Below are 20,742 nucleotides of genomic sequence, written 5' to 3' on the forward strand. Positions count from 1 at the left end.
TGCAATTAGCGTCTTTAATATTTTTAAGAATGGCTAATTATCGTGTGAGTAGTGGACTTTTAGATACTATTGTATTTAATAGGAGAATTTAAAATAATACTATTAGATAAGCTCTAATCATACAAAAATATTTTAATATAAAATCCCGTAACAAACAGCGCCATGCATAATTTTAATATTAAGAAACATTCAGCTAATGTGTCTAAAATATTTTTAAATAGAAGTTTCACGAAATTACTGATATTAGGTTTTGTTATTTAAATTAGATTTTATAGTATAATGGAAAATTATTGAACTGCTTTTCAGCTCTGGTTCTTCTATTAATTTCTGTTGTCCAATCTTATTATTTACACTTTGTTATTATAAATTATACAACACCACCTTAAGTTGCTGAGAAATATTTATTAAAACGTAACTAACGTTTTCGACCAAATCGATTGGCCATCCTCAGGTTAATTAAAAAAAATAATGATGTTCTAAAAATATAACATCTAAATTCGAACACAAACACAATGGAACAAATTCAAATGCAAAATTAACGGAAGAAGTATAACAAAATATATATATACATGTATAAAAAGTAACTATAATAATATACAGTGTATATATATATGTGTATAAAATAAAAATAATACAGCGTATAAAAATAAGATAAAACAATAAATAGATATAATATTATATATCATGTAATAATAACGCATATAATATACGAAAAATGTAAAAATCAAGGGACGAATTATTAGCTCTTATTATATATTTTAATAATAACTTATATGTATACTTTTTACTTAGTACTGAAAATGATACTTATGTTAATTAAAAACAGGAAAATAATTTAGTCAGAAACACAATTTCATGCTATAAACATATTTTTAATGTATACAAATGAAAAATGTTACATGAAAACAGAAATAAACGTTTTTGACCGATAGTTTGTGTAATCCTGTACAACTTTTTTTTTACTTTTCTATAGTTAGCACAACGTAAAGTATAAATTAAATTTTGAATTTAAAATATTAAAACAATTAATAAAATATATTAAGTACTTACTTTCATTTCCAAAAGATAGATACGCATTATTTACGACCAGTATAAACAAAATTAATTTGTTTTTATGTTCCATTCAATCTGAAACATATAATTAAATATTCTGTAATAATTAAAAATGTATTTGAAATTTTAAATTTGTAAACAGAAAGTTTCGTTTATATAATAAAGTTGAAAGAAAAATTTTAATTAATACCGATAGTTTGTGTGATTTCTTTATATTATTAAAATGTATCGCGTTGCAATTGAAGGCTTCTTCCGGTTTGGATACCTTCATTGAAGCATTTTAAAGTTTTTGCGGTTTTTGGCAATTTTTCTCATTGTTTTTGATCTTTTGTGTTAGATTAAGTTTGTTTAGTAGTTTTTGGTAAGTAGGTCTAAGTTAGTTATTAGTTCTAGATGGCCAGTTCCTCTTCTTCTGGTGGTTTTAGGACAGTGGGATTTGATTCGGACATCTCGTCGGTATGCATTAAATTAATTATGGCAGCAGTATGGTTAATCATAATAAATGAAATTGTCTATGGTATCATCTATTATGAGATTTTGTTATAAGAAGTCTTTTATATCATTAATTATTTTTAAAATGGAACAAAGATTAATTTTCAGGGTATGAATAAGTTTCATCAAAAATTGTAGACATTAATAACAAAAAAATTTTCATTAAATCTGACCGCACTCAACATATGATACCGACTCACCTACATCTACAACTTCAACCTTCAACCAGCAAAATTTGACACATGTACGCCCCTTATATAAAAGTTAACATGCGAAATTACGTTTATTAACCTTTATCTCATCCTGAGATATTAAACGAAATGGACGCCAAAACACACACTCACGCATACATACATATTATGGGTATCAGTTTTTCGACTTTTTTAGATTGAGAATTGTGAAAACATCATGATTCCAAAAGCCCGGAGAGTGAAATGTAACATGATTACAATGTTATAGTTATATTATAACAGTCGGGAATGTAACCCGTGTCACGTTAGTACAATCAGGAAAGTAACAATGACGTAAAAATTTGAGATCATTACAATACTTTCCGTGCTATTTTATTCGTGCTATTAACAGCCGGAGAAGTAAAGACACGTTCTAACAAATAAAACATTTCTAAATAATTTTATGTAACTGAATTCTGTGGCAAGGAGAATAGTAAATAATACAGAGAACAAAACTGAGATGAATAACGGGTGAACCATGAAAAAGCAAATTTAAAGAAATGAGGACTTGGAACGAAACGGAAGAAAAGTTTCGTTACGGAAAAAAATGGCAAATCGTATTATGGATAAATAAATGATTTGTAAGGTTTATGATAAAAAGGCGATCGAGAGAAATAGAAGTGATGAATTAAGTAAAAAGGGGAGTGAAACAGAGGAATGGCCATAATTTGTCAAACTGTGATAAGATGAAAAGTAAATTCGAAAGCAGTAGACAATTTATTTGAGGTGAAATATATATATATATATCAATTGACGTTTCATGCTGAATACTGTACAAAGTCTTTACTCAGATAATCAATTAATTCTTTCTTTTTTTTTAATGTAGAACTTAATTCTTTTGTCATTGTTTACGGCACACGAGGCATTTTTACTTGTAACACGTAAACTGAATCCATTAGCTTTTATCCAGATTAAATTATATTTTATCTATCCAAATTGATTCAATAAACCTAAATATATTTTCAAACGACTTTAAAATTGAAATAGAAACAACGAAACAGAAAAGGCGTTTTATGAAATATTAGATATTCCTGGGCTTGTCTCATGCATTACACAAGAAAATCAATTCCCGTCTAATGCGTATCTCTAGCTCATGTATGATACTACTTTCTTTATTTTATGACAATTTTCGTAGTTCTTTTAATAATTTTGTCTACCTTGTGTCTTTTGATACGATATCGCTTTTTCGCGAGCGCTCATGCTATGGTCTTATGTCTCTAAAACTGAAACTGGCAGAGTTTATTCTAAGTTGATCAAACAGATTTTGAGAACGAACACAATTGAATTAGCCACATAGAAGCCGTAAAAAGCTACAATAAGCCACATATGCATAAAAAATGTTTATTTTACATTCAGGTTTATTTTTGACAATTACAATTAATTATGAAAGTATTGTATTAAAGTTTTTTGTGTTCCTCTCGATTAGCTGAAGAGCTGCCACCTCTGACTAATGACTCATTATTATCATCTCAGCGGTGGTTAATGCAGTTTGCTCTTCTATGGACTTCAAGTCTACCTTAACAATGAAGAATTTTCAAATGTGCACACTGCAGTATGGAAAGGCAAGATTTCGAGTTGTGTACATTATTTTGAAAAATTTTTAGTTGTCTTTGGCAAGTCCGGATATGGAAGGAGAAATTGGAGAGTGGATTACAATGTTAACCATTACTTGTAAAAGTACTGTGTAGCTTTTATGTTTTATCATATGAAATGTATAATGTAGGAATTGTGCCGAAATACATACCATAACAAAGTATGTACATAGAAAAGGAAACAAAGAGAAATAACTTATTTACTGTTTGATCCGTATGTCTCTTTGAACCGGTCTTATAAGACAAATATATAAGTGTATTTAAATGCTATAATACTAAAATATGTAATTTATTTATTCTTGCAAACTGTACTATGTAAATAGTAATTTTATAATAACAATTTTAACTACTGCTTATCGATTACAGATATTGTAAACTAAATTAATGACGTCGATGTTTTTTGTTTAATTAATAATTCTAAAAATTATTGCTCACTGAAGAGGAATTTTACATCTGAAATGCATATTAGGAAAACACTTTTATTGTAGATACAAATCTTAGATACTGAAAACAGAAAATTAAAATTTGAATAATTAGTTACTAGCTGGTATGATAAGCTTGCATTACAAGTGTCTATTTTATTAATTTAATGAGAACTAATTTTTCACATTGTACCAAGTTATTTCTAAATGATAAAGCTTTCAAAATAAAACTAGATAATATAAGTAATAAATAGAATATTCACAGTTATCAAAATAATGCATGATGATATTATTTTGAAAATGAATAGTTATTTATGGACTAACAGATCAAATAGAATGAGTAATTAAACATGTAGAAAACCGAAAAAGTTTTTGAAATATTCTTCTGTCACATCAATGTTACTAGCTGTAAATATCACTGGTGAATTATGTGATTCATACATACTTTTCTAAGAGATTTAAATATTTTCCAAGCTGCGCCGTTTTCTTCAAGATTATATTCTATTAAAATGTTTATAAACAACTTTTCTTATAAAACAACAAATATCTTTGTAAAACGATTTTGTTTTTCAGCCTATTTTATTCATAATTGTCTGTGTTATGAATAAAACATACTTATTATGCGGAAAAACACAAACAGAAACTTAACTTATGATATTAGTTCCAGAACTTAGCGGAAATTAGAGAATTCTTTCTCTGTTAAATCTTTATTTAGGTATGCTCTCTAGACACTTCTTAAAATTTTCCACTTAAATCCAACAGTATAAAATAATTACAGAACTTTTAAAGATAGCCCCATCTATCGTGACAAACAACAAAGAAGTCACAAAAGACTGTTAACTTTTCAAAACGCGATCCAGTAATATATTACTAAAAATATCTAAAACGTTTTGAAAATTTTTTCTTTTGCCGTACTTAACATACTTGAAAATGCACATTATTTATAGAAAACCATAGAGTTAGTTAAAAAATAATCTTTCGGTTTATTTGCTGAAATGATTTTTTGACATTTTATTTGCTAAGAGAAAATACTTTCTGCGTTTTAGTTCGAATGTCGTGTCAACAAGGATTTTATATTATTAAAGTTTGAATAGTTTTCGTTGGATATGAGATAAAAAGGCATTCTGTAATTACAGAACAGAAAGTTAAAATAAACATTTTTTTCTAATTTACCAAACTTTGCTGTGCTCTTACAAATGAGCTAATTCCAGAAGTCTCATATAATATAATGGTATGAGTATTCGGGGGTCGTGAGGCTAGTGGCTACCTAAAGACCGCTTACTTGGCAACAGTCTGGCAAAGACTGCTCACAATATCGTTCTGGATGATTTTTTAATGAAGAAGAAGGCGCGTTGGTAAGTCGATAGGTGTCCTTCGCTCGAATAAGACAGGTGGACTGGTTGTACATAACAAAACAAAGGTTTATTATATTTTAAATCTACGATATACATGCTCGTTATACAATAAGAGACTAAATATGGCAATAAAATACAAAAATTAAACCGTACAATATAATCGCGGCTATTCGTAGTCTTATCCTGCGTGGGGCTAGCCTAATGACGCGGAGAGTATACAGTTTTCTAACAAAAATATTTCTTGACGATCTTGACGAAGTATATGGCGCTGTCATATATGATGTTCGCTTGGAAGGGACGGGTTTCTCCTCGTGTGGAGAATGAGTCTTCTCTTCGGACTCCAAAACCCACCTTCTTATGTCATCTACACATCAAGATGATAACCTCCAGGAACTCCCGGTGTCTTCACCTTTTATACGAAAATGCGTGGGAAATCAGTCATGTAATCGTCACTTGTTTAAGATACTAAGATTACTTTTGCAGGTGTGCCTGCTCGGCAATGATTTGCATTGACGTTATGGAGTCGCTTTTCTGTTCTTTTGTAATCGAATGTTGTTGTTTCGCAACGGCCTATTGTTTAATTTCTCTAACGTTTGTTGATGACAAGGACGATATTCTACACCTTTTTCTTGCAATGTTATTTTAACGATAGCACTAACATCTCTCGAAAATTAAACTTCAGAAAATTTTAAAAATTTGCACCCTAAAACCAGCGGGTTCACGATGGTAATAATGACATAAGTTTTGAGTTTTGTAATGACATAATACAAAATACTTATCCTGTTGCCATCACGATGTCCCATAAAAATGCGAACTCTGAAAAGTAGAAAATAAACTGAAATTGTATAGTAGAAAACTTGTATGCTACTGTTTTGTTTATAAGTTTTTTCATTATAAATATAAAGTAGGTACCGGGAGAATACGTACTGTATATACAAATAAATCATTTTCAATACTGATCTGTGCAATAAGTTGTTCGTGAACTTTTTTGCAGGAATTTTCATCTCAACACTATATTTATCAAAAAGAAGAATAACAAATGAACGTTAATTGTGAATAAAAATCTCAATGCAAATGTGCCCCTGTATCAGCTTGTCAGGAGCACATTTGCATTGAGATTTGTATTCACAATGCAAATGAGCCCCTGCAGTCAGCTTAGTTCAGGGGCTCATTTGCACACGTGTTGAGGAAGCGACAGTATAAAACCCTGCTGCAGTCAGCTTAATTCAGGGGCTCATTTGCACAACGTGTTGAAGGAAGCGACAGTATATAAAGCCGTTGCTACAGTGTATCCGTTGCGTCTCAACGGATACACTAGTATCAGTCCTGACGAGCATCAAAGGGGTGCTGACCCTTCGGTCATATACACCCTCCGGATAATAGACAAAATATATTTGTTGTTAAAGTAATTGTTAAAATACAATCAAGAATTTGAATTAAAGTTTTAAAGTGTGCAATTTTTCAGTACAAAATTGTATTCGCTTACTAATAAATTAATACAAATAATCGATATGTGCATTTCTTTTGTATACAATACATTATTATAATTCTTTCTATTTAAAAAATTAGTCCAACAAAAGCTGCTATATCGTTATTTTAAAACGATGGAAAAATCTATAGACATTAACAGATGACTCACACGTGACAAAATTTTATATTTAATAATTCCAGCATTAAAAGTAATAAATATTGATTTTTCTTAAAATGTCTACCCCAATATCCTAGGAAAAGTCTGGCAGAGGCTGACTGTATTAAGTTATTAGTCTATCTGTTGTCTGGAAGTCTTCGAGCGCCAATCTGGTCTGTAACATGCAGTCAAAGCTATCTCTCGAGGAGTCGGTGGAGTTGCATTATCTAAAGGAGGCGGGATAACCATGTAAGCAAATTGCCCTCCATATGGGCAGTTTTGATTTAACTGTGAGGAGCGGATGAAGCAATGGATAAGTCATATATACGAGTTGGACAGGCTCTACAGGATGTCTCAAAAATTTCCGTACATACAAAGGTGAAATGAAACTTAACGCTGAAATCTTAATGTTTTGCGAATAAAGATTTGCGTCAGTGAATTGATGGAGTATAGTAACGGCGGAACACATGGGTGATGTGCCAATGGCGTAAATTCTAGCAGGACTTACTGTGTGGAAACTGAATTCTGTTTAGGTGTTAGACACATGAAGAAAACTCGGAACACTGCATGCAGACCAGCCCATTGGTCAGGCACGAACCAACGACCAACTACCAGTGTTCAATGGTTTTATTTATTCCGCCACTGGTGGGCTTGATTGGTGTCACTGTATGGAGACTTTTGGGACAGCCTGTAGTCGTCCTCAGACAGACCACCAAGACAAATGATCGTCTGATAGTAAGGCAAGCACGAACAATTGAAAAGGCGTCGATGTTAAACATCTAGAGACAAAGGAATCTCACTAATGTAACCTATTTTTCTCTATACTAGTGGAAGATGACTAACAGAGGTAAATTTGCACGTAAGGCGCCTTCTACGCCGCGCGCTCAAATTTGCCCTTAACGCCCCAAAAGCGATGAGATGACAGAAAATAGTCTACTGTTTTCCGGTTCCGTTTAGAAACAGATCATCACCGTGTTAGTGTGCGTGGAAGACGAATGGCAATTGCTTCGACAAGGCCTTTACTATTAAGCGGCTTGCTGCCTCATTGCCGTCGTGCTTAAGATCCAACTTGCATGATATTCGTTTACCCGCAGTTAATATTTTTCGTCCCACTAGGACGAGAAATATTAACTGCAGAAGGACTCTTCAGAAAAGCTTGTGTTCTCGTGTTTTGCCTTGTATGTCAGGAATGCAAATATCTATTTCGAGCAAGATAATGCTCAGTTGTCAACGGCTAGAGATTCATTCCACAATTCCTGGCCTGCCCGGTCAACAAATTTCTAGTTCATCGATCATAGAGGAGACCAATGGTAAGACAGATTCGGTAATCTATGAGTTTGAAGGATCTAGGTAAAACTTGTTACATTTGTCCCAGAATGTCATTTATTTCCTGTATATCCACCTGCCCGACTGTATTTCAATTCGTATCCAGCAAGGAAAAATCCTACAAGATACTGAATTTCTTTAAATAGTATCATTATTTTACGTGAAATTGTTTATTTGCTATTATATTGTAATCATTTATAAATTATTACAATACAACGCAATGGTGTTGATAATTACAATAAATCATCAACGCCATTATGTTATAACTAATAAAGTATAATTCCATTCCAATGCTTTTCTTTTGCTGTGTAATTTTTTATGTAATATTGTATATTATCAGAGGAATTATTATTATTTTTTGGATAAAATTTCAAATTAATTGTTCAACAGATATTTTTCAAGAAGTGATTCGGTCATTTAATTACATATCATTTGTTGACATAATTATTTAAAATGCATCAAAACAAAATTGTTTTTAATTTTCTAGAAATCATCTCGATTTCAGTATTTAGAAACGGTTTAAATGATTATATTGTTTTTCTTTGTACTTGTAAACCCAAAGAAAGAAAATTCACAAAATGACTAATGGTTAAATTACATCTCACTTAGTCATCATTAATTTTAAATGATTAAAGTATTACGAATTACATTTAAATAGTTAATTAATTAAATATGAATATTAAAAATAAATTAAATGCAATTGATACTAAATTAACTATTTAAAATGACTTTTACAAACTTGTTTTAAAATTAATTTATTTCGTCGAAAATGTTAGATTTATGGGCCTATTTGTAAAACAAAAATAATTACTTTTGCCAAGATTATCCTAAATACAAGATACTAGTATTAACAGAAGATAAGCTGTATTTTATACATAACAGATGATTATATCACGCTCGCATCAAAAAATAAAAAACTATTTTGTTTTAAGTTGCAAAACAGTCGATAATATTCATTTTATCTACATGACAATTTGGATTTTGATTGAAATAAAATTACCTCTATATGCAAGAAAAAATACAATTGTAATTCGGAAACGAATCATTTTAAGTAGAATAAATATTTCTTTTAATATGAACTGGGGAGCATAATATATTGTAATATAGAACACGAACTAATTTTGTTTGTGTCCTATAACAACAAATAATTCATAAACCAAGTTTCTTTTCACATATTTTAAGTGAAATATTATAAACTTAAGAAGAGTAAAACATTATACCTGAAAATAAATAATTTACATTTAACATAAAAAGATTATTTTTGTAAATATGTAAATACTTTTTTACAGGATAAGAAAGTGTTTTAATAAAAATCTTGATCAATTTAGAATTATGTTTTGGAAAGCTTTGTTATTTAACTTGATAAAGATACTATACGTTAACTTGATAATGCTAAATATTTTATTGGGAAGTTATTATTTTTTTATCTTAGCCGGTGAATCTATAAATCTGGATTTATTATTAAAAATTAAAAATAAAATATAGCCTACTCTAAATGATAAAAAACAAAACAATTCCCATAAAAATGTACTATAATATATTTGTCTGATCAGAACAGAAACGAAGTGAATAAATACATAATACCAATTTAAATAATAATTACCATACACACAATTTTGGGTCAGCTTAAATCGTTTACTTTATTTTTAAATCCATCCAGAGACAGATAGGAGACAACCTAAAGATAAAATACAATTCTTCATTAATCAAAATGACCGAAGATACCACATTAAAAACACAAAAGTTTTCACAATATTAATCATCTAATGCTTTGATAAAAGAATACATTATTATTTTGTTTTTAATCTTGAAACTACCGTAATTGTTTTATATTGTTCTTCTAAACATGCAATAATAACGATTTTTTAGAATAATGAATAACTCACGAAACTGAAAAAATGAAATATAAAATTACATTTCGTTCCCATGACGAAAATATCTGTAAGCAATTTCGAATATAGTTACAAAAAGTGTTTCTTGGGAACGGCTTAAGTTCTGTCCGTTCTACAAATTGCCAGTGAAAATGGAATACTGTCTGCTCGCTCTTTTTTTGTTCGTAACTTTCAACAATATTTCTTCGAATGAAGGTGAGAACGTTAAGTTTCATTTATTGTTATGTTTTCATTACCATTTTTTGTATTTATTCGCGATATAATTAATTATATCGCAAGTGAATAGAGAAAATTAAAAAAAAAATTATAAGCTGGTTGTCATTTTGTGCCAACATTATATACCGTAAGTTAATACAACATTAAGTAGCTTGAAATTTTATGAATTTATTTCGTTATTACGCAGCTGAAATTTATAACCTTGTTCAAACATGAAGATTCAAATAAGAATTAATGAAATAACAGATTATGAAACAAAAATTTAGCGTTATATGTTCAAGTTGTTCTTAGTGTTAAGAATTAATTTTTTTTATCATCAACGACAGCAGATTTTCCTGATAAAAGTTAACTAATATTTAATTTTTAGTAGCTATACTTTTTTATATCGAAATTAACGTTTTATTTTGCAGCAGATAGACTTTTCATGCAAAATTATCTCTTATCATATTATTATATTATGTATGTTATTGATAAGTAGTTCCACACAAAATCTCTTTAATTGCTACTTAACATCACGTATATTGCATATGCTCGGATTTAAATAGCAGTGTTAAGTAATTTGTTGGATGAAATATTTTCTAATAAGTGTATTTAATTGATTACACTGCACAACAATGAAAATGTTTCAGGCTCAAAATTAGCGCATTCTTATGTATTTCCATATGCTGAATTCAAATATCACCATAAAAATGACCAATTAGTTCCTGCTTTGGAGATACAGTGATATGTCATTTTTTAGGGTCTACGTTTGTATTTTGGGGAAAATTTCTTTTTCGGGGAAGTTGTCACACCTCTCAACTGACATAGCACAATATTTTCCATATGTTTGTAGATTATAAACGTAATTAATGTAGCTATGACTCTGAGTTTAATATTGCTTCTGTTTTTCTTATTACAAAATTCCTGGTTTTGGAGTGCTTTTGAAATGTAATACTGGTTATACCAAAATGCCACGAAAATGTGTAAATTTTGTGAACAATTTTTGTTATATTTCTGGCGAAATAACATTTTCGTCACAGAAACACAATCTGACGCCTCTTCTGAAGACTGCCTATCACCATTATTTGGGTATGAAGGTAGGGGCAGGATAAGTCATGGGCTCCACGTTGCAACTCTTGTTCAGTTATACTACAAGAATGACTGAAAAATAAAAAATAATCTATGGATTTTGCTGTGCCTAAGGTTTGACGGGAGCCTACAAACAATACAGATGACTGCTATTTCTGCTTGACTCCACTTATAAAGGCAAGATTGTCAATGAAGAAAAAAGAAACAGTTCAATACCCAAATCTTGCATCTGCTATTCGACCTATTCCACATTCAGATAGTCTACCAGTTCCTACTCCAACCCAACATTATGAGATTGAAGTAGAAAGTGTGGGAGAGAAAGAATCCAACAAACCTTCCACATTCCATGACCCTAATTTTGAGGTAAAAGATGATACACCACACAGACTGAGTCAAGCAGAATTGAGTGATCTCATTCGAAACCTAGACTTGTCAAAGAATAAGGCAGAACTTTTAGCGACAAGACTACAGCAATGGAATATTCTCCATTTCTGTAGTCTGTTGGTCTGTGTGTAGGGATGCACGGAAACTCACTTACAAGAGGCAAGTCAAAAGAAAACGATGTTATGAAGTAACCACATGATTCTCTTCACTCCGAACCGCCTGCCAAATATTCTTCCATCAATCTAGAACGCTTAGAATGTAATTGTAATTTTAAAAAAAATTCAAAAGCACTTTCGATGTTGTGAGCATATGTAATTAAAGTTTATCGTTTTCTCTTAAGCCGATAAAAACACATGCTGCCACCTATTGTATATCACAGAAACTAGAGCTAATGAAAATTTCTCTTTGACGTATTCGATTTTCTTATCCCAAAATTAGTAAGATTTCACTCATGAAAGAAAGGAACATCCAAAAACATTTTGTATGTTGTGCAGTGTTATTTTCAATTTTTTCAATTTACAATATACAGGGTGTTTCACAATGTTTTGACAAATTCAAAGTTGAGAAACTCGCGTTAAAACCGAGATACAGTGACAATGGCGCTCTCTATTAGTAGTGCGGACTGTCAACTTTCATCTCATCAATAGGTTATTACGTAGTATCATGGCGTACTGGTGGAAGCAACATCGTGCATTTGCGGTAGAGTGCTATTTTCGCATTGGCGAATCACGTGCGCGTGCAACATAAATTTCGTAAACATTTTAAGATTCAGCCGCGATATCCAATTCCTGCTCGTGGAACAATATCGAATTGGGTAAAAAACTTCCGTGAAACTGCCAGTGCATCGAATCGAAAGTCATCCGGCCGTAGGAAGACCGTACAAACTCCCGAGAACATCGATCGTGTGCGTAGCAGTTTACAGAAAAGTCCTCGTCGTTCCCTAAGAAAACATGCCCAAGCGCTGAAATTTTCGCCGGCACCCACTCGTCGCATATTACGGTATGGTCTGCATTATCATCCTTACAAATTAGCAGTGACACAAAAGTTAGACCCGGAGATTATTCAAAAAGAAAAACATTCGCTGAGGAGATGCTCGATAAAATCGAGAATAAAGAAATTGATCCTGATAAAATTTTAATGACTGGCAAGGCGCAATTCCATTTAACTGGCGTAGTGAATAAACAAAATTATCGCTACTAGACTCATACATGTGATAATCCCAACGCTATCGAAGACAAGCCGTTAAACAACGAGCGAGAAACCGTAGGGGCAGGTGGGGCATCGTCGGTTCGTATTTTTTCGAAGATACTGTAAACACTGCCCGGTATACAGAGATGTTGAATACGTTCCGAATCCTCACCCTTCGCCGTAGTAGACATCTCCGGTCAACTTGGTTCCAACAAGACGGCGTGATATGGCACAGAGCCAACAAGACCTTTGAAGTTCTTCGTAAAGCTTTTGGCAACCGCATAATTTCCAAACGCGCTCGTTTCGAATGGCCACTTCGATCGCCTGATTTAACCCCGCCAGACTTTTACCTGTGGGATTATTTGAAGGTAAAAGTGTACTTTGACCGGCCAAGAAGCTTGGAACAGTTAAGAGATCGAATTGGAGATGAAATTTCCAGAATTCCTCCAGCAGTTACGAAAAATGTATCCAAAAGCTGGGTGAAACGCCTCGAGTCTTGTGTAGCCGCGAATGGTCATCATTTGTCCGATGTAGTATTTCATAAATAAAATTGAATAAATTTTGCTCCTTGTGTAAAATTTTCGATTTTTTTAGCAATTAGTTTGTGAGTTATTCAACATTGAAATCATTGTGAAACACCCTGTATATACAATGTTTAATACGTAGTTATTAAACTGTATTTATTTTCAGCAAAATCTAATGAAGGGTACGTTTGGAAAGTGGCTGCAGTAAATGTAATTTCATTTTTATGCACTTTTTATAACATTAACAATAAAATATAAGCCTGTATCAATGAACAGTTTAAATTTATAGATACCATTTATAATGAATTTTTCGGCATCGAATACACAAATTAAGGAAGGAACTTATATCGAAATTTTGAAAACCATTCAGGAATCATTAAAGTTCAGGTAATTTTGCTTTCACGTAGAACTACGTTACATCTATTTTACTCTAAATGACGGTTATTGCAAAATAGATGCTTTTATGATTTTAATGTTAATGAATAACAATTGTAATAAACTACAATTAGTTACGTTCTGGAAGTGCATAAGTTTATGTACCGTAAATGAATAATAAAAAAATCTGTATGTATTGTATAAGAGTAATACGTGAATTGGTTTATTTTACATTTATTCTAAAATGAAACAAGAATAGGTTAACATGCATGCAATCAAACGAACGTGTATAAATCTCTGCAGTCGTAGAAAGTTTCATTTTAATTTCATCAATAATTTTCATGATTGTTTTTCATAAAAACTGTCCTATTTAAAATCGTACAGAAAATTCGACGTGATCATCTTGCCACTGTTTTCGTAATAACTTTTGGTTTATCTTCTAATGTCATAGATTTGTCAGGAGACCACATCCAGTACAGGTAGTGACAGACTTTTGTAGCGGAAGCACAGTAACAAATTTTTAGATCACCAGAAAATATCCAAATAGAGAGGTATTCCAACTCACGTGTAATTCAGTTTAAAACGATGCATTTTATTCTATTAACTTAATAATAATGTGAATTAACAGCGTATTTTTAGGACAGACTGCTCATGCCCTATGGTAGAGCATAGTAGATAAGTGCAAAGTCATGAATTTTCCGTTGTGTTGTATTTCTAAAAGAAAACAGCAAGAAATCATGCTTTCTTAAATGGACAGTCATCCATTTACCTCTTTCCGTTAGTATACTAATTACGTGCAGTACAAACTTCTTGCCAAAGTACAGTCAGTACATGCGGACTGACAAGCCCATCGTCAGAAATTCCAAACATATTTATTTTAATTCACAACAGAGTAATTATTCGAATTTGTCAGTCAGAAATGATTCAACATTATCAAATTAATTAAAATACAAAATTCGAACCTAAAAATTCCATCGTTAACTACAATTTCTTTTATTTTATCGTCGATATTGGTCACGAACAGTCCGTTTATTTTTAACTTTCTTGTCACCTTCCGCACTTTTATTTCTTAAAAAAACGTCATTCCATTGTGTCAACATAAAACAACGTAAATTAAAACACGGTTTCATTAAAATTAAAACTAAAATTGTAGTTAACCATTTAATTTTTATGTTTCAATTTTGAATTTTAATTAATTTGTGGTCGTCAGCTCGAAGCTATAATACTTGGTTTGAGGTTTTTCTATAGATCTAATTAATATATCCCTGGAAAGCAGAAAACATTTGGTTTTGTTAACACGACAATGAATTTTAAAATTAATATTATTTTATTTGATTGTTATTTTCGTAATATTTCAAATTTGCGTAATTGCAAAATTTAATTTGTATAGAATATCTATTGGCGTTATTCTAAACAAAACTGTATATTATGAAAATGTTAAATTAAATATATAAATGCACATAACCGAGTGTTTTTTCCCTCTTCTATCGATGTAGCAACTAATTTGTCTATTAGTCAGGATTTATCACACTACAATCTAACGGCACCTTCTTTCATATAAATGAATTTTTCGAAAAAAAAAATTATTTCTTGGAAATTTAAAATTGCAAGTTTTATGAAAATGGTCTACTCCAACTGAAGAGGAAGTTAAAAGACTTCGAAATGTGCAGTTTGGATTTAATCAAAGAATAAAGAATTTCTAATCTGGTTACTTTTTTGATGGTGATGTGATAAGTCTTGATTGATAACCAAATTAGTAGTTATATTGATAGATGGGAAATATAATACAGTAATCAATAAACGAGAAGCTTTTTATAATAATAAATAAGACAAAGCTAATGACTATAATAACAATATGCGTTTATCTTCTGTTTATACCTTTTATTGTGTTTGAATATAATAGAAGTTATATGTTTTCAATGAATTTATATTTTAATACCTTAATAAGAACATTATATATTTTACCGTGTTAAGTTTACTTATTATTTATATTATTGAACTGCAAACAAGGAATTTTCAGATACGAAGTTGTTCAACCCATACCGAAAACCTTTGGAAGAAAAGAGCAAAATGGATCGTACTCTGGTGCAATTGGTCAAGTGGTTAAAAATGTAAAGTATTTATCTTATGTATTAGTGCATAATGTCGAAAACATAACAGGAATCCCAAAGACAAGGCAAATTTATCGCGAGATTCATTAGAGAAAACTTACATCTTTTATATCAATTGATACTAGAGTCTGTTAGCAACTATAGAGTATATGATATTTAAAATTCCTACCTGTTTTTCTCCAAAAATACAAAATAGATAATTATGCAGTGTCTGGTATACCTCTAATCTAAATAATTTAAATATTTAAAATCTATTAAAGTATTTTAAAAAGTAATTCGATTTTCTTTTATATTTATTTATATAGAAAGCAGATCTAGTTGCAATTCCATTATTTATTACAAGTGAAAGGTTTGAAGCAGCAGATTATTCATCGGTTGTGGTAATGAATCCGATCACTTTTGTACTGATCGAAAGACTGAAAGAAACAGTTTGGACGACAATTGCGAAACCATTTTCACTCGAGGTAGGTTTGACACTAATATAATTTGTAATTATCTAAATAAATTTGATTATTTCAATTATATTTTTAATTTTTCTAACTAAATCAGAAATTTTATTGCACATTTACGTAAAGGAATATTTAGACATTTGCCTGTTCAAAAAATCAACAAATTTCGTGACAAAAATGAATAAATGATAAGCAGAAAGTTTTGGACAGCTGATTAAAAGTTCGTGTTTTATATTCAGTTATAAAATTAAACTAGAAAAGTTTAACGGATTTTAAATTTATTATACTATTATACTGTATTATATTAAATATAAGCTTCAAAGAGTTCACGACAGATAATGATGATTAAAAATCTTTAAGTAATAAACTACCGAAAATATAAAAATATGAACAGAAATTCTTTTATTTTTCACAGTTTTCGTAAATAGTTCTCGTTAACACATTAATTTCTCCAGAGATATTTCCATTGTAATGAAAATATTTTTATAGAAGCAAACAACAAACCGAAGAAACGTCAAAATGTATGACAGATATACGTGTACATCCTTTTATTCGCAGCGAATGAAAACCTAAGATAATTACAAACAACAATTTAAATGAAATACCAAACTCACAATTTAATATAAATTATGCTTTAAAATAAAACAGGGTATTTGGAGAAACTCTATATATTCATCAGGCTATATTAATACATTTACACAACAGAAGCAGAGAAAAAAGCAGAACTAAAACTTGATTGAAGTATTTCTCTGAAAATTCCTACAATGCAATCTCATTGGCCTACCGAATTACACAGGATGATCCATTTTCATGATTTCTGATAAGTTTGTCTTTTGAATAAATATTTTAGATAAAAGCTTGTTTGCTTTATATGTAAAATTATAATATGCAATAAAAACAGAGATTCCCATTTAAAATAGTGAAATTGACCCCTTTTTTCAATGATTAAAGCACAGTCGTTGAAACTCGTACTGCCGTTTAGCGGCTTCTTGAAGCCTATTATTTGTGGTTTAGTGAAATATTTTTTGGGATGCGTATTTTTCGAGTTATTTCAGTAACTGAATTAAAATGGAAAAAAATTAGAGATAAGATAGCACTTACAGGACGCTGTATATGCTATCTTCTCTTTTTAATTTTTATCACACATACTTGTACTTTGAAGATGAGAAGGTTTATTTCAATTAAATCGATGTTTTTACTGCACTTTATTATAATAATTTACGTTCATTTTATAACAATAATTATACTTAGAGAAAAAACACTGGAATAGACTGACCAATTATAATTAAACAACTTTTTTATTATTGTTAGAAGTAAGCATCAGATTGCTTAAGAGAATTAATTAAACAGGAACACAACTGGAAGAGGTATATAGGCTTTATTGACCGTGTAGGAACCGCAGTTTGATATACATTTTCTTTTCAATCAATAAAGACTGTGGGCAATCAAGTACAAACTGTTTCATTAACGTCACTGTGAAAGTAGGCTTGGAAAAGTGTTTCTTTACAGGAGGGGGAATAGTTTTGGTCATATTTATAATACTTATCGAAATCATTTTTTTTATAAATTTCCTAAAATAATTGGACAAATGAAAAATCTTAACCTGCCAGTGTTTCATTCATTAAAACAACGGCATTTATTTTTAAGATTTGGATCTTAATCGGAATTTCAGTATTAATTTATGGATTAATCTTGTCATCAATAATCAACTTCGAACAACACTTAATTGGATCTAGAAGACGATGGTCACTAAGCAAGACTTTTTGGTATCTGTTTACAACGATAACATTTCAAGGTAAACTTAGTCTAATATAAGTAAACAAATGAACCTTTACTTTTTCTATGAAGTGAGAAGTATATTGTAATTTAGTCTTTTCTTTTCAGGGGCAGATTTAAACAATCTGAAGCGATTACCGTCAAGATTATCTGTTGGATTGTGGCTTTTGTCTCTACTAGTCCTCGGTTACAGTTACAGCGGAACATTAATATCTTTCCTAACACCACCCGTTTACGACACGGCACCGACAACATTCGGCGAATTAGCTTCTGCTGTGCAAAATGAAAAGTGGTCTTGTGGATCATCCGAGAATTCAAAATTTGTAATATTCAAAGTAAGCAAATTGATTAAAAATGCTTGGAAAATTAATTGCATAAAATATAAAATAATCAGCACTATATAAATACTGTATTAATAGATGAAACCATAGAAAGCACACGAATGTGATCAGATTAGTATAAAACGTACAAAAATTGCGGGTAGATTCTGTACAAAAATTTACGATACAAAATGATAAATAATCTATTTCATAATAGGAAAATGTAAGCTACTTAATACATAACAGAGTATGGTACTTTATGGTATTTAAACCGTGACGTTGATTATAAATTTTATTGTTTTCTGTATTCATATAGAAACTTCACCAAATATTAACTAACTTCTGTATAGTTATCAAAAACAAAATTTTCAGTATGTTATGTCAATTCGTAAGAAATTGTTTGCGATGTTATTTTATGATATGCGAAAATCTTTTTTATTGTCTCTTCTATCGAATTAATTGAAAGTTATCTGAAAATATGACTGTGACAGATTTGTATCAAATAAAATTATATTTGTCACCACATTGAGGCTGAAGAGCTTAATAACACTGCCAAAAATCAAAATTATCAATAGTTTTTAAAATTAAAACGAAGGATAAAGTGATTTAAAATTATAATTCGTATATCTATTGCGTTATTACGTATGTTAAAAGTGAATTACATCATCTTGTTTTCTTGTTCTCGGTTGGTTTTTGCAACATTTTATGCAATTTTGCGTAATTGGTAGGTGAAAATTTAATAACATGTAACGCTGTTTACTTTTTTGGAGAATCGGGACGGGTCGAAATTGGGAGTTAGTATTACATGCGAAAATAGGGATTTTGGTTTTGCATCAGTAAGTGATCGGTTTTTCGAAAAATCTTAGAAGAACGGAATGTTCTATAAATGGCGTATGAAGGACCATTCACAGATTAATGAAAGCGGTGATATTTCGCTGAAAGTGAACGAACTTGTATACCTTTCATCGAACAGAAATTTACGTCATATTTGTTTAAAAAGCTTCATAAACAGAATATAAAATCAGTCGTAGAGAATCCGTGTTGTGCTAGATTGCTTGTTTGAATTGTTAAACACAAGATCGTATTATTAACTCAATCACTTGGCTTTTGACTCCGCCTTTATTTAGTTGATACAGTAACTAATTTTACACGTTTCGGGCTTTTGCTCCTCATCAGTCAACTAAAAACAAGAATAGGATATACAACATTAAAATTACTTTTCAAATAAATTGTGTAAATAATTTAAAATACACATATATATTTTACACGTACCAGTTTTTTGCAGAATATAAAATATTAATTGGTTTCTGGGTCGTGAAACTTACGAGCAGCAGTTTAGACAAAACATTGTCATCCAATTAGAAAAATTAGGATGGGTATTTGTTAAAATAAGTTTTGTTTTTGCACTAAAAGCATATTATCATCTTACCTCACATAAAATACTTGAAAATTTCTATATATGAATGATAAACAATAAATGGTTTGTATATCCTATAAAAATTATTTTTTTCAGTTAGATGAGAAAATATTTTTCACGAAAGTAGCTTTAAGTATTCTAAATAAATTTACTTTAATTTACATTATTAGGATATATTTTCAGGGTGTCAACTCCGGTGTTACAAAAATTTTAATGGATCATATCGATAGCAACAACAACTGGATAAATCCCGAAGAAATAATTAAAAGAATAAGAAGCGATCGATTTGCTTTCATAGACGCTAGTAATATTGTAAATAAAAAGATAATACCCGAATTGAAAGGAAGAATATTGAAGAGCACGGATTCTCTAATGACATTCAGCGAAGCATATTACTTAAGGAAGGATTTTCCGTATAAGGACGATTTGAATAAAATGTAGTATTTCAAGTCAAATTACGATCATCATTTATATGTGTGTATTATTTAAAATAGAGTATTTTTTTATATTTTCAGCGTGCGTCGTATGTTTGAGTCTGGAGTAACAGAAAACATTGAGAAGAAAACGTTTCGTAAGCGAGACAACGATGACAATGAAATCACACCGTTAGACACGACTCAGCTTTCCGGTTGCTTTTTTCTTCTCGTAGTAGGTTACTCAATAGCGTTTATTTGCCTTGTTGGAGAACGTCTAATTGCAGTCGGAGCGAGAAAGTAGTGTCATCCATCTCATTTAGCGATACTCAAATCGCGATGAAAGCATTAAATTTATTCAGAAACACAAGCGTTACCGTCTCTCACCATTTCCTCTATAAAAATCACATTTAGAATATTTGTATTAATTTTACTTCAGAATATAATTACGCTTTATTCGAGTACAAATTGCACAAATAAAAACTTGTAATGAATATGAATGCTTTGAATAA

At 30.6% G+C, this 20,742-nt stretch overlaps 1 protein-coding gene across 1 annotated transcript; it reads left to right on the forward strand.

Annotated features, from left to right (window-relative positions):
• The first annotated feature begins 11,462 nt into the window (after positions 1 to 11,462).
• On the forward strand, positions 11,463 to 20,534 carry LOC136976197 (probable glutamate receptor). Its single transcript, XM_067271424.1, has 6 exons — positions 11,463 to 11,636; positions 16,161 to 16,319; positions 17,952 to 18,099; positions 18,189 to 18,415; positions 20,001 to 20,257; positions 20,333 to 20,534. The coding sequence occupies exons 1-6, from the start codon at positions 11,463 to 11,465 to the stop codon at positions 20,532 to 20,534; spliced, it is 1,167 nt and encodes a 388-aa protein (XP_067127525.1).
• Positions 20,535 to 20,742: the final 208 nt, after the last annotated feature.

Source organism: Centruroides vittatus, unplaced genomic scaffold (assembly GCF_030686945.1).
Source record: "Centruroides vittatus isolate TY-2023 unplaced genomic scaffold, ASM3068694v2 contig_397, whole genome shotgun sequence".
In the NCBI taxonomy this organism is placed as follows: domain Eukaryota; kingdom Metazoa; phylum Arthropoda; class Arachnida; order Scorpiones; family Buthidae; genus Centruroides; species Centruroides vittatus.

Bases quoted from the DNA above. Each gene is read 5' to 3' on its own strand.
- LOC136976197 (XM_067271424.1), top strand. From the start codon at position 11,463: ATGAAGAAAAAAGAAACAGTTCAATACCCAAATCTTGCATCTGCTATT. The intron at 18,416-20,000 runs GTAAGCAAATTG...ATATATTTTCAG, and splicing joins CAAAATTTGTAATATTCAAA to GGTGTCAACTCCGGTGTTAC. The intron at 20,258-20,332 runs GTATTTCAAGTC...TTATATTTTCAG, and splicing joins GACGATTTGAATAAAATGTA to CGTGCGTCGTATGTTTGAGT.